Source organism: Artibeus jamaicensis, unplaced genomic scaffold (genome assembly GCF_021234435.1).
Source record: "Artibeus jamaicensis isolate MK-2021 breed Jamaican fruit bat unplaced genomic scaffold, CSHL_Jam_final contig_444, whole genome shotgun sequence".
Lineage (NCBI taxonomy): Eukaryota > Metazoa > Chordata > Mammalia > Chiroptera > Phyllostomidae > Artibeus > Artibeus jamaicensis.
Genome location: NW_026521831.1, coordinates 5,997,231 through 6,011,757, shown reverse-complemented (window position 1 = coordinate 6,011,757; position 14,527 = coordinate 5,997,231). Strand labels below are relative to the sequence as shown.

At 42.9% G+C, this 14,527-nt stretch overlaps 1 protein-coding gene across 2 annotated transcripts in view; it reads left to right on the top strand.

Moving 5' to 3' along the window:
- PAPOLA (poly(A) polymerase alpha) overlaps positions 1 to 13,335 on the top strand; it is a 62,719-nt gene extending 49,384 nt beyond the window's left edge. Inside the window, exons 18-21 of one of the 2 annotated variants that reach the window (XM_037130349.2) lie at positions 2,252 to 2,370; positions 2,578 to 2,798; positions 9,221 to 9,295; positions 11,227 to 13,335. In XM_037130349.2, the coding sequence (XP_036986244.1) occupies positions 2,252 to 2,370; positions 2,578 to 2,798; positions 9,221 to 9,295; positions 11,227 to 11,322 (511 nt within the window). In that variant the 3' untranslated portion in view covers positions 11,323 to 13,335. Of the gene's footprint in view, positions 1 to 2,248; positions 2,371 to 2,577; positions 2,799 to 9,220; positions 9,296 to 11,226 lie in introns of both variants that reach the window. The other variant, XM_037130348.2, reaches the window with a different exon arrangement.
- The last annotated feature ends 1,192 nt before the right edge of the window (positions 13,336 to 14,527 follow it).

The following is a 14,527-nucleotide window of genomic DNA, read 5'->3' as shown; positions in this document are numbered from 1 at the left end:
ATTTGAAAGGGAGCTGTTACGGTAGACTTTTTGGGGGTTCTGCCCATGTTTTAAAGTTGTGATGGTTATACTGATCTCGTTTGTAAATAAGTTGATACTTAAAATTCGAGCACATTTATGAGTGCATGTTACATTTTAATTTTTAAAAAGCAGTTTTAAAAATTAGATTGTTAAAGTATTGCCAATGGCAAAGGCTCAAGTTAGATGACTCTTTGGGTGAGCAGGAGATGGAAAACGCGAGGTGCAGTGGGTGGGTTCAGTTCTCTCGTCTTGGACTCTGAGTGGGCGGTGTGTCCTCAGGCTAATGACGCGTAATCTGAAGACTTCCGACAGGAGCACAGCACTGACATCTCCAGCTTCAGAGCAGTTCCCCATCTGTACTGATACTTTCCAGATTTTTAAAATTTTTTTAGTGTAAATGCAGAAATTTTAATAGGAATTTAAGGCTTTTTATAAAAACCATGGTGTACTTGGAGTTCACACAGCATACTGGGGTGGGCAAAAGTAGGTTTACAGTTGTAATACACAGGAATAATACAATAATAAATAATAAACAACTGATTCACAGACTCCCAACTGTAAATGTGTGTGTAAAATAGGTGTATGTACTAAGTAATTTCAGGAGTTTTAATACTAGAAGTAAAGACTTATGGATTTCAAGCTCATGATGTGTATGTACTGAACAAATGACGAGCGTGATTACGTACTGACCACTTGGCCGGCTCCTCCAGGCCTCTCCCTGCACCTGTGGCCCCGGTTGGCTCCCCTTTTCTGCTTAGTCCTGAGATGCCTGTGCCCTCAAGGGCTCGCTCCTTGGCCTTTCCTCCGTCTCTGATTTCCGTGGGGTCGTGCTGTCACCTGCTCTGCTGACTTTGGCGACTTTCATGGGCAGTAAATTCTCACTTAACATTGTCGATAGGTTCTTAGAAACTGTGACTTTAACATGAACAAAATCCATTTTACCATAGGCCAATTGATACAAACACAAGTTCTTACGGCGTATTTCTGGTCTCAAAAACATCACCAAACAATTCTAATACGAAACATTGAAATAAAGGTGAGCTATACGTACATTTAAGAAAGATTAATAAAAACAAGAAGATTGTAGTTTTTCTAACGTGCTCATTCCAGTTCAGGGTGTGGGTGGCCATTGCTTATCCTGGCAGCTTGGGATGCAAGTTGGGAACCACCACCACCACCACCCCCCCCCACAGGATGTTCTTCCATAACAGTGCTCCTCACACACACGCCACTCACTCTGACTGTGACACCCGAGATGCACCAGCGCCCATCTGTGCGATGGGGGAGGAGCCCAGGGTCCCCGGAGCAGCCCCTTGCGGACCCAGGGGAACGTGCAGCAGCGCACGCAGACGGTGTCCCCAGTGGGGTCTGTTTGTCTTTCTCATCAGTATTACGATGAAGTGACATGACGTTGAACGGAACAGCTGTGCCAGGTAGCCCCAGAGCTTTCACAAGCTGAATGCTCTCCGGCTCTTCTGCGAATGTCACATGGGCACCAGAAACCTGGAACTGCTCTAGCGTTGCCTGGCTTGTTGTGATGCCGTCATTTCGCAGTTGAGGGGGAGAGGAGCAGCAGAGGCCTTTTTTTGTTTTCTTTTTCCAGGAGGTAATAAATGAGATTATTTAAGTGCTTACATGTTGGATTTATTTAAAATAGAAAAGTTGAAGAGACAGGAGAGTGAAGGGAGAATGATTAGTTTCTCAAGATGGCAGGAAGGGGTGGGGCTTGGAGAGTCTGCTGCTTCTCTGGGCCACTGGGTGGGCTTTCAGGGTCTCCTGAATGCTCAGATTTGGGGTACAGAGACATTTCTATTTCTCGGGTTGTTTTCTTGTTTATATTTTTTGATAGGATTCTTTTTTACCTAAAATCAAATAGAACAGTTCTTAAAAATCTGTTCTTAACATGGTAGTCCCTAGGTACATGTGGCGCTTGTAATGTGATTAGTATTAAATAAAACCTATACTCAGTGTCTGACACTGTTTCCTCTGTAGAGTGACTCCCAGGTGGGCTGTTGCAGGCGCAGGACTGGCACTGGGAGTCCTGCAGGACAGCGCTGCTCTGGTGTCGGCGTGCTTTTGGTGGGGTCACATCTCCCTGAGTCAAGTCAGTTACTGACGTGCCATATGGGAAGGAAACTCGCAGTCATGTCCTTTAGAAAATAGCTTATACCTTTGCAATTGAAGTTTATACTTCTCTATTTACTTCTTAACTTTTTTTCTTTAATAGCAGAAGCAGTCCTGCACCAGCTGTAACAGCAGCATCTGTGACCAGCATACAAGCCACTGAAGTTTCTGTGCCACAAGCGAATTCCGGCGAAAGCTCAGGGGGCAAGGAGATCGGTTTGACAGGTTTGTGGGGACTCACAGCGTGTGGGGATTCAGGCTTCATCTGGAAAGATGCCTTTTTTGTCAAGTGGTTTGAATTCAGTTTTTAAAGGTTTTAGCACTTGCATGTGAAATTATCAGTGCAGTCACATTCAGAGACACGAGGCTTTACTTGTAAGTGGACGCTGGCGCAATGTAACTCCTCCGTTCTAACGGGTCCTTATCGCCCAGGTGCACCAAGTGAAAGCGTTCCGCAGACCGCCACCCAGCCAGCTGTTTCATCACCGCCAAAGCCTGCAGTCTCCAGAGTCGTTTCTTCCACGCGCCTGGTGAACCCGTCACCCAGACCTTCGGGAAATGCAGCGACAAAAATACCAACACCTGTAGTAGGGGTCAAACGGAGATCCTCACCTCATAAAGAAGAGAGTCCCAAAAAGACTAGGGCAGAAGAGGTATCTATATGTTCACTACCCGTGGGAATACAGCTTGCCTATTTTAAACTCCAGTGGAGGGAAACCTTTGTGAGCCAAAGTTGGGAAGCAGCGAGGAGGAAGCTTGTAGGGAAGTTGCAGGTAGCGCCCTAGTTTCTCTGCACTCGGTCCCGCCCCGCCCCTGACCGCCTCTCTGTCGGGCTGGGCAGTCCACCCAGACTGTAGCACACTTAGCGTGGACTCACAGGACACCCTCGGTCAGTGTTCCCTTCTCTCCGTGTGCTGTGCGCTCTGGCTCCTCCATAGCCTCTTGGACACAGTTTTTGTCTCAGACCCACGTGGAGGTTTGCGGTCTCCGCAGTGAGTACCGGTGGTTCTCAGGGAATGCTTGCAGGGCGACGGGCCAAGTTGCACAGTCAGGTGAGTTTGGGGCCTGGAGTGATCGTTTTCTCTAACTTTCTAGGAAATTTTCTAGCAATACTTCAACATTTGGTAGTAGCTGGTTTATTGTATCAAAGTCTCAGTTTTAAGGAAACCAGTTGAAGTGTCCATTGGTGTTAGTGTGAGTCTTGGAACAGACGTAGCCTTCCACACAGTCGCACTGGCCCCAGGGCCCCTCTCCAGGTGTCTCCTGCCTGCGAGGTGTCCCCACCGCCCTGGAGGTGGCAGTCCTCAACACCAGCCTTGTGGTGCTTTCTGGCTGATAATTGGGTGTCTAGGAACTTAACTCATTATAACAGAAATTTTTTTAGAATGTGGGAAAAAATCTTTCTCATAGAGTGTTTGATCTGTAATGGGGAAAAATTATTGTCTTTAATTTTTAAATGTTCTGTTCCCTAGGTTCTGAAGTTTGGTTTTTTTTTGTTTGTTTTAGGAAGTAGTCATTGTTAATGAAGCATGAATAATTTGGTGAATTTTGTCGTTCTCACCATGCTAAGGGTGAATGGAAACCGGTCACAGTTTATTGTAAAACATGTGTTCTGAAAACTGCATCTGTGACTGTGATTATCTTTCTAAAGGTGCTGATTTCAGACCCCAGGTGCACATTAGAGTCACTTTTTCACGTCTCCCCCCCTCCCAATATAGATCCTCGGGCCTTCTCTGGAGACACACTGAGTCAGAGGCTCTCTCGGAGGGAGGCTTGGGAGGGTTTTTTTTACACAATAAGGAAATAACTTTTTTATTAATGTTTCTGTGTAAAACTTAAGTTTTTTCCTAAAGAAACACCACCCAAAGAGGATTGACTTAGCCCCTCTCTTCCTCAGTTGTCTGCTTCTCACCGTCTTCCAAACACTAGATTAAGACCTTTTGGAGGCTGGGGTTTGGGGGAGGCAGTGGCCCAGAGTCTTGAGGACTCTGTTATTAGAAGCCCCAGCGCCCCTGCAGAGTGTTGGCGTCGGCCTGCACACGCGCTGCTTTGCATGCGCTGGCACGTTTTGTCTGGGTACCTGGTCGGGGCTGTTGGCGTTTCAGAGTTCCTATTTCACCTTAGTACAGTACATGTGAGTGGAACTCCAGGTGCCTGTCATTCTGTTTTCTTCTGCCTCTCACGTCCCCAGAGTGGGGACCTGGCCTGCATGTGCCCTGACTGGGAATTGAGCCGATGACCCTTTGGTTTGCAGGCTGGCACTCAGTCCACTGAACCACACCAACCATGGGTCATTCTGTTTTCTTAATTGGTTAATTTCTTAATGGTTCTGTATGAGCTCTAACTAAATGTGTGCCAGCACAATATTTGTAATTTTATTTGCACTTACCTTGGTAGAAAACACGCATGTTTCCTGACTAATTTAGAGAAGCAGTAGGAATATAAAGTTTTTAAGTTTAGTATGGAAAATTTGAAGTAGACACATGAGTACAGAGAGTCACTTCATGTACTCATGCTGATCATGCAGCTTCAAGTGTCGTGAACTGAGCCAGACCCCGCACCCTTCATTCTTTTCAGCCTTTCCACTTATTTCCTCCTATACTTGGATTATTTAGATGCAAAATTCAAACATTCTATCATGAGTAATTTTGAAATCTTCTATCTAAAATATAATGGTTATAAAAAAGAAAGTGTGAACAAAGTAAATGTAACCCACTTAGAAACAAATCAACAGTTTATTAATGTCAAATATCTGGTCGGTGCCCAAATACCCCTGATTGTGTCACTGATTTTTTTTAAAGTCTTTATTCACATCTGTAACTAAATAAGATCCCTGTTTAGCAATTGAGTGCTGTGCCTAAGTGCCCTGTAAAAGTACAGGTTGCTCCCCTTTTTTCTTGCAGTTGTTTTTGCTGTATAGTCTCTCAGTCTGGGTTTTGTTTAGGCAGCTCTGGAGTTGACTAATAAAAATGGGATTTTGAGATAGAGAAGGGATCTTAGGATCTTGGTTATCTCTTAGAGTAATCTGATTCCTTAGAAGAGAAACTTGAGGTTCATTGGCTTTGCATTTAGAGAGCTAATGGAAGTCAGACCGGGTTAGAACCCAACCTAAATCAGACTGCTAAAGTGGAAGAAGATTGTTCTGAATACCCTAAATAGCCTCATGTTGAAGTGCTCCTAAACTGCAGTCTTTTATCCTCTGTTAATGAGTGCTTGGTGTTAGAAATTTTAGCAAATGAGAGAGAAACACAGCACTACGTAATTAATAATACACTAATGTGTGCAGATAGGAGGGTTTAGGTATTACCAGGTGGTTTGATTCTGCTTTTCAAATATATTTAAGTGCTAGGAATATAAAAGAAAGTAGAAAAATTTGCCCGACATATTTTTAAAAGATTGTATTTATCTTTAGAGAGGAAGGGGAGGAGAGAAGGAGGGAAATATCAATGTGTGGTTGCTTCTCTTGAGTCCCCTGCTGGGAACTGGCCTGCGACCCAGGCATGTGCCCTGACTGGGAATCGAACTGCAGTGGTTCACAGGCCCGTGCTCAATCCACTGAGCTACACCAGCCAGGGTTTGCCCTACATATTTTTTAAACTTAATGTTGCTATGTTTATTATATTTTAGCTATGTGTATTTTCATTTATTTTTTAATTGATTTTCAGTGAGGAAGAGAGAGGGGACAAGCATCAGTGTTGTTCCACTTATTTATGCATTTTTTGGTTGATTCTCTTATATGTGTCCTGGCTGGGAACCCACTGAGCTACTCGGCCAGGGTGATACATATATTTAGATAGATAGATGGATAGATACATACATATATACGTACACATATTTTTAAAACTTATGGAAAATTTCAAACATTTACAAAATTATAATGATGTTTGTATCACTTAGCAGTTAACAGCTCATTGCTAGCCTTTCATCTACATACCTGCTCCCCTCCCCATTGTTACCAAGCAGATCCCAGGCATATCATTTCAGCAGTGAGTGCTTCTGAAAATAAGGACTAATAAAAACAGAATTATAGGTATTATTACCGTATATGTTTTATGTGTGTGTGTATATTTACCGATATTAACAGTAGTTCCATAATGTCACATATCCAGTCAGAATTGAAGTTTGCCCAGTGGGTGGTCCTGGCCAGGTAGCTCAGTTGGTTAGAATGTCATCCCCATACCACCAAGGTCGTGGGGTTGATCCCTGGTCAGGGCGCACATGAGAATCCACTAGTGAAAGCACAAATAAGTAGAACAACAAATCAGTGTCTCTCTCTTTCTCCCCCCCATCTAAAAATCAACCCAAAAAAATTTTAAGAAAATAATTTACCCAGTAATTTTAATTACCACATATTTAAGTTTGTATGTTTGCAGGATACAAATAAGGTTTATATTATTGGAATTGGTTGATATTGCAATTAATAATCTCCTACTTTGTAAGTTAGCCTATGGTTTCTATATCTTATTTAAGAGCCACATTTAAAATTAAATTCTAGTTCTTCCTAGTAAATAAAACAGAAATTAGTGTCAAAATTATTTTTCTTAAGAAAGTGATATTTATTAAAAAGTCACTGCAGGAATAAGAAAGCACAGCCATTTTTGGCTTTTCCTTTTTTCTTTATCAAAAATGAGTTGTTTTGAATAAAATTATAATAAATTTAAAAATTAAGACCTGCAGAGAACATTTCTGAAACATTGTATTCAGGATTTCAATAGGCTTTACTATGCAAGGGCATTCTGTGGTTAATTAACTTTGGAAAAGTCAAAGGGATATGTGTGTGTGTGTTTGTGTGTTTTTTTAATAGAATCTTGGGTGTGTGTGTGTGTGTATGTGTGTGTGTGTGAGAAAGAGAGAGAAGAGATATGGATGAATCTCCCAGAATGCAGGTGATAGTATTTCAAGTCTAAATTGTTTAATCAAGGAACTCCTTTTTTTCTTTCTTACAAAAAATATTTTATGAGCTTACAGGTTTTAGGGCATGCACTTTAAGTGGTGATGATCCAGTTTTCGTCTGTTCTTTTTAATTTTGTCAGATACTAAAATTAGTATACTAATTAAACTTGTTAATATGAAAAAATTAGGTGAATCAATAATCTCTTTTAAGACCATACTTGATCCTACAGGTTAAATTATTTCATAATTTTAAAAATTTATATAAATTAAAGCATTGATTGGCAAGTAATCTAAATTTTTTGTTTTAGAGAATAAAGCTTTTGTTTTAAACAACAGGATGAAACAAGTGAAGATGCTAACTGTCCAGCTTTGAGTGGACATGATAAAACAGAAACAGGTGCACTGAACTTGGCTTTGGGATACATACACGGTTAAGAGGACAGAAGGTGTGATAGGAATGTCTCTCGAATATTGTGCTGTCTTTTGTTCAGTAGCTTATGTTCATTACTGTTTTCAGAGAAGTGTTTGTCCCTTTTTAATGTTACTTCACAACGCTGAGATTGAATTCTGCAACATGTTTGAGGCCCTTCCGGGTGCGCTGTAATCTGATAGCACCTCACGGGATAGAGTGGTGAGTGGGTGAACTGTGTCCCACACCTTTAAAGAAGTTACAGTTACATACAGAAGAGGCAGAAGCATTTCATTACATTATCAAAGAAAATAAAAGTAACTGAGGTTGGTGGTGGTGAGAGGCAAGAGGAGTTAGGTGTTACTTTGTGACTGCAGAACACAGCGTAGGGCTTCGGAAAGGGAAGACGGAGCATTTGCGGTGGTGCCTGACGGACACGCAGGGTTTGGGGCAGCCCTCGATGAGCTCGCCGCACTGCTGGGGCGAGAGGGTGGAGTGTTTGCAGAACTAGTTTTCAGCAGGAGGTTCTGGCTAGAAGCTGAGGTGCATGGGGCTTGAAACAAGGTAGATGGGATGGAAACTTTTAGACTTGGAACATCATTTTTCTCAGAAACTGACCTGTGCTAAATAAAGGCTTTTAGCTTACCTTTCTTCTCCCAAATTATCCACATTCCCATGTTTGCTATTTCAGCACGGATGGTTTCGATGTCTTCATAGATTTTGTTTGTGTATACTGCCAGTGCTTTTTGCTTTCAAATGTTTATTCTTCCCGTAAGTCAAGAAGACATTTTATGTTACTTTATATTATGTCTAGAAAATACTACTAATGGTTGCATAGAATGCTGTCTTAAAGCAGTTACCATTTTTTGCGTGAGTTTCCTATTGTTAGAGATTGCTTCTGTTAAAAAAAAGGAAGTTGCTCTTTCCCACCGTAGTATTAACGGTAGCTAAATTCCTGCCATCCGTTTATGTTTATTAGGAAAAAGTAATTACAGAGGAATTACTAAGGCCGATAGTATGCTTCCCTTTAAAACTCGGTGCATGTTGCCGAGCCGTGCTACAGAAACACTGCGCTTCATGTCCACTCCTCACGTCCCGCTTTACGCTTTTCATTTTCAGAGGAGAAGATTGGTATTTCATTGTTCTATTACTGTATATGTATTTTTTCTAGAAATGCCCATTTTTATGTTTATTTTCATTTGTGTATAAGTATGTTTGTGTGCGTGCACTGTTTTTAAAAAGTGGAATGACACGGTTCATTCAGCCTTGTTTCCCGATTAAATGTAGAGTAGAATCAGCGTGTGGTTATTGCGGAGGGGCAGAGAAACCAAAGGGAAAGAGGGGATGTAGCGACTTTCCACTTCACATTGAAGGCATGGGGCCATTTGGTGCTTTGGTAATTTCATCTAATGATACTGAATAGGCTTTGTTTTTTCCACATAACTAAGAGCTCGGGTTTATATTTTGTTAACAATCGGGCAACATTTCATAATGTGCCTGTGTGTGCCTTTAATTATTGTTTGCTTAAAATGTCCAATTGGAGCTGGTTGGGAAGTTGAGCTATTTTGACCAAGCTTTAGAAGGTTTAAGGAGACAAATCGAAGTTTACGTGTGTATGAAATGGGCACTCACCTCCAACAAGGCTCCCTAGGTGGTTTTGTGCCACAGCTGAGTCTTCTTCCAATCCTTGGTGTTCTGGTACGTGTTCTTTATTAGCCACCAGCCCAGTTACCTTTTTAGTTGTTAAGTCTCTTTCCCATCTTTGTCTCACAGGAACAACTTGATACAGAGACAAGTACAGCTCAATCAGAAGCTGGTCAGACAGCGGCTTCTCTGTTGGCCTCTCAGGTACTGAATGCGAAAAGCAAGGAGTTTTATAAAAGTGAAGATTATTGTGGTGTAAGATTTAACGTAATTACTTGCTAGTTTAAAAATGTATTTGTTGTGGTTTATAAAGCACAGGGTTACATGGAGCCTTTTTATTGTTGTTTGCACTGTCAAGACCGCTAACTCAGCTCCTTACACACTGAGTGTTGCCTGTCACGTCCACCCTCAGGAGTCACCGTATGCAGTGTTCGTGAAGGGTCTATTGGTGTAGGTCAAAGGGAAATGTAAATGATGACAGGTGAAAACCAGCCTTTGCAGATTTTATGAGGTTAATGTGATCTTTTTATTTTTAAAGTGTTTCTTCTGATCTTCAGTTATTAATTTATTGTAACCTATAGTTCTTTAAAATAAGTTTTTCATTTGACCTATAAGTTCTACTCGTGACAGTCCCTTGCATATAGCAGGCACTTGGTTGGAATCTTTTTGTTGATTCGTGAACTTCCATTTGTGCAATGTTTTCTTTTTGAATTCTTTCAAATTGACTGTATTTCAAAGTCTAGGTCAAACTCTGACACAAAGTAAATGTTTTCTTTAACTGGAAGTTAAACCGTTCGACCCCACAAAGTCGCAGAGATGACCACTGCAGTTGTCGAACTGACGCAGTGATGTTTTGGTGCTTTGTGTTCCAGGGTCATTTCAGTGTGGTAGTTCTACACTGTGTTTTTGCTGGTTGTTAACCTGTGTCACAGTCCCTAAAGATGCTCTAAATTCTGTGTTTACTCTTCTGGAATGCCTTCTAGTTCTGTGACCTTTATCTAAGGAACACGTGTTTGGGGGACTGACCGGAACGACATTCAGAAGTGCCGCGTTCGATGGCACTGCGCGGACAGCCCTGTTTAGCCAGCCAACCTCAGCTGTCCTGCCGTGGTGGTGATGGCACATCCTGTCATTTGCCACGTCACTCTCTAGGGGGCTTTCCCAGTTGTGTCCCTGTGGTGATTGGTACCCAGAGGTGCTGGCCCTTTGGCTGTTTTTACGAGGAAGTAGGATGAAAAGGTTCCTAGAGCCACTGACAGGAAAATCGCCCCATTATAAAAGTGATTATGTTGATTTTTAAAAACACATCCCTGTAGTTGGTGCTGTGTGGGGAATGGTTTTCTTGGGGGAGGGGTAAAGTATTGTGGCTGTGTCTAACAAAAAGCCCTTATTGTTTTAAGATAAACTTGAACTATTTACCGTTGAAATGCTAGGATCTGCTTTGGAATAGCCCGGGAGCGAAGGGGGGAGGACAGTGGGCTCGCCCGGCAGCTGGCGAAGGTGGAGGACAAGTGCCGGGGACTCATCATGGGCGCTCCTGCCTTCATGTGTTTGGAACTCCCCGTAATGAACGTTGGAACATTTATCTCCATGTTCTTGAATGTTAAAGAAGCCCATGATCTGATTTACTTTTAACATGAGACTTCCCTGAAATTTAGGATAATTAAATTATTGCTAAGTTGTATAGATTCGATTTTATAATTTACAGGGTCAGAAAATAATAAATGTACCGGTAACTGCTGCTCCTGTGTGTAGGGTGAACTTGAAGCATTCTCCCACATGGGGGAGCTCCAGCACCAGTCAGCATCACAGCAGTCGGTGTTCAGATGAACCTAACAATTACATGATAGGTGATCGCAGAGAAGTGGGTCTGTAGCAGCTGTATTTGAAATTACTTAACCAGTTTTCTATGTGTTGCTAAAATGTTTCTACAAGTGTAGAAGAAATAATCTCATAGTACGTCATATTTATTTGCATTCCATTTTGACATCATTTTAGAACATTTTTCTTCAGTTTTCTAGTGCTTCTCATGATAAGGTCCCATCTCATCTTAGGAGTAAAGCAGTGGGGGAGTGAGTCTCATTGTTCGGTTACAGCGCTTTGAACAGTGTTGTGTTCTTTGCTTTTGTTCTCAGAAAACATCCAGTACAGACCTTTCTGATATTCCTGCTCTCCCTGCAAATCCTATTCCTGTTATCAAGAATTCAATAAAACTGAGATTGAATCGGTAAAAACCACCTCAGGGGTCCATACACAGTATCTGCCAAGTCCACCTGTCGTCTTCAGATGCTAAAAAGGAGAATGGAGGGTCCGAGACTAGACAGGACTGAAAACGGACTTAGGGGTTTTGTGGCCTCCCTTACTGGGCTAACCAGCACTCGGTCGGAAGTCCAGGTTAGTATGTGAAGCCAGGAGTACTATTATTATTGTGTTAGCAACAGTTGCATTAACTATTTCAAAAAATTACTGCCTTTAAAAAAAAGCAAAAAAAAAACCCCTCAAGCTCTATTTGTATCCATAATCGACATCTGGATTGGGTGTATGTTTGATGCATTGTTTGAAAAATTTGCAATATAAACTGGCATAAGAACTCCTTATTCTGACGATGCACTTTCATGTTTTTTTTTAAATTAGAAAGTAGAACTAATTTTAGATTTTCAGCCTGATGGAGTTTCATTTTCCTGAAGAATTTCCTTCCCCTTTAGTCTTCAAATTGGATACCGTCGTGCAGGTGCACCGCCGTCCTTCAGGGAAGGGCCCGGAGGCCACCCAGTGCAGTCCCTGGGGGCAGCTGTTGCCCGTCAGCTGGATGGCCAGTTCTAGGGTGTATATTTAACATCGGAAGAAGAATTAGGAAACTCTTGGTTTGATGGGGTCATGATTAAGAAATGATATATTGGTTTTATTTATAGAATTGTTTAGAGTGCATATAAATCAGCGATCAGCCAGCAAACATTTTTCCTTTGAGCTCATTAAAGCTCCATATTCTTTTGCCTTCAATCTGTTGTCTGTGAAACAAACGAACCCTTTTGCTTTCCCCCCCTCGCTCTTTTCCCCTCTGCTTGTGTGCACAAGGCAGGGCGGCTCCAGACGAGACTACTTGCCAGTGTTTTTTCGCACCGCGGTGTGGAGCCGGCGGCCCCGAGGCCGCATGCACACGCCACGCAGTGTCAGCCCGTGGCTGAGGCCTGGGAATGTGCTGCCTCGGGGGTGCCCACCGGGGCTCTGCGTGGGGGGATTTTGTGTGCTCCGCAGAGCTGTCGGCAGCAAAGTTGATTTTTCAGTTTAAAAAATGTGGGCAAAAGATATTTTTTCCAAGAATTTTAAACTAACTTTTACTTTTAAATGGTTGACCAAAATTTGTCAGTAAACTTTATGTGTAGAAGCATTTAAAAAATCATTTCTAGCAAGCACTTGACATCTAGTCAGCTCTCTCTGCTCCTCCGTTTTGCGTTATCCTGTCGATGGATTAGGAACTCTTTTCTTTAAAGGGAATAACTCCTCCAAAGGAAGCAGCAGAACCTCCATCTTCACAAACTCTGAGGGACGCCAGATGTTGATAAACTCTCTCTCCATCTGGACAGAGCCAGCCTGGCCGGTCTTTCCGACAAGCGTGTCCCACGCCCTCCGCGGTGTTCCATTTTGGCACACGTGCATTTTCCTGTTAAACTGCAGCTCCGTAAACTCTTCCCCGTCCTTCTAAATTGATTTCCCAGTCACAGTGCAGTCTCTCCCCCTTGGGCTCCACATTGATTGAGGCTTTCTTTTCACCACACTTTGGACGTCTAGCACGGCACCTCCCTCAGTCATCTTGGCTCTGCACAGCCACCTTGCCCTTCCTCCCACCACCTGCGAAGAGACGGTCGTGCTAACAGGTGAAGTGTACGAGGTGTCCGTGTGTTTTGTGTAGCTTCAGAGTTAGATCGGAATTGCCAGGCACAGATTTAGTCTTGTCATTTTGTTTACAGATTGGGGAAAAATTCAGTTCATTAAACGTTTCATGTAACTGCACCCAAGTTTTGCCAAGCTGGAGACTTGGACCTTTTCTGTGTAGTGACTTTTTAATTCTAGTTTCCATAACCTGGAGATCAGACTGTTGCCTTCGCATGATGTACGTAGTGTCCCATGACTGGGGTTTGCTTTGTTTTATAGTGTCTGTACTCCTTGTATTTTTCAAGAGCTATTTTGTAAACAGATGATGTATTTCTCCATTGAAAACACAATAAAAAACAACAGCAGCACAATTCCACGGTTGGCTGGTTTCTTTTGAGTGACTTTGTCTTTTGTTTTTTAAGTGGTACGATTGGTTCGTCCTAACGTTGGTGTAGTGCGGGTCTGAGTGAAGATTTGCAGAAGGATCTCCTGTGGTTCCATTGAGAGAAGATTTCTTTCTGGTTAATTCATGCCAGTAGCCAGCAGCCCAGTAGTAATTGATAGCGCACACAATTAGGTATTTGTTTTTCACGTAGGTAATCATTAGGGAAGAGAACAGGAAGGCAGTTGAGCTCAGTTCCAGCTGTCATGTCCTCCAGAGCATGTCCTCCGAGCACGTGGGCACTGCACCTCGCCTTTGTGTCTGCCCCGCGCTGTGCGCCCGGCGCCCTGCATGTGCTGCTCACAAAGCGGTGGGTTTCCAAGCAGTCGATGCTCTCCCCAGTGTCAGCAGGTGGCACTGTTGTTTCTCGGTGAACTTGGGATTAAAAACTGTAGCCAGCCAGGATCCTGCACTTCTCTTACCAAACCCAAATCAGATGCCACTTTTCCTAAACCCCCAAATGCTCAGCATTGAGTGTTTCACTTCAGTGAGGAGGGAGCTGCTCCGTACACACGGTGGTGGCCAGCCCCCGGATGTGGTCACCTGCGGCGCTTTGGGTGGAGTGGCAGACGTCCTGCCGTAAAAGCGTTGTGCCAAGGGACGTGCCCTTGTGCCTGTTTCATCCCCGAAATTTTAAGTTCTGGTGCCTCTGCCGTGTATAAAAACACATGGCTTCAGCGTGGGAGAACTTTCTGTCATACCTTTGAGACTGTTCGAGGAAAGGGAACATCCTGTAAAAATGACCCTTGACTCTTCACGCCCGCAGAGTCAACTTCCTGAACTTGCTCTGCCTGGGCTGACTCCCGGCCGCGGGACTCAACGCGCACGCGCAGCTGCGTCGCCCGCACTGCCTCTGGCGTTCGTTCCTCTTGCTGAATTAGTAAAATGATATTGCAAGTTGTGTGTTTTGTGGCTCTCAGTGTATTCTGTAATAAGGTTTGTATTTGTCTAATTAACACCTCTTTTTTTTTTCTCCACACAGAAAAGTGTTTTAGAGCTCTGCATAGTATCTATTCTATGCAGAGAATAGATACTCAAGTTGGCAATAAATGACCAGCAGCTCTAAGTAGTAATTGATACATGAAAGGGTAACTCACTAAGGCACAAACCAGGCCCCGGGA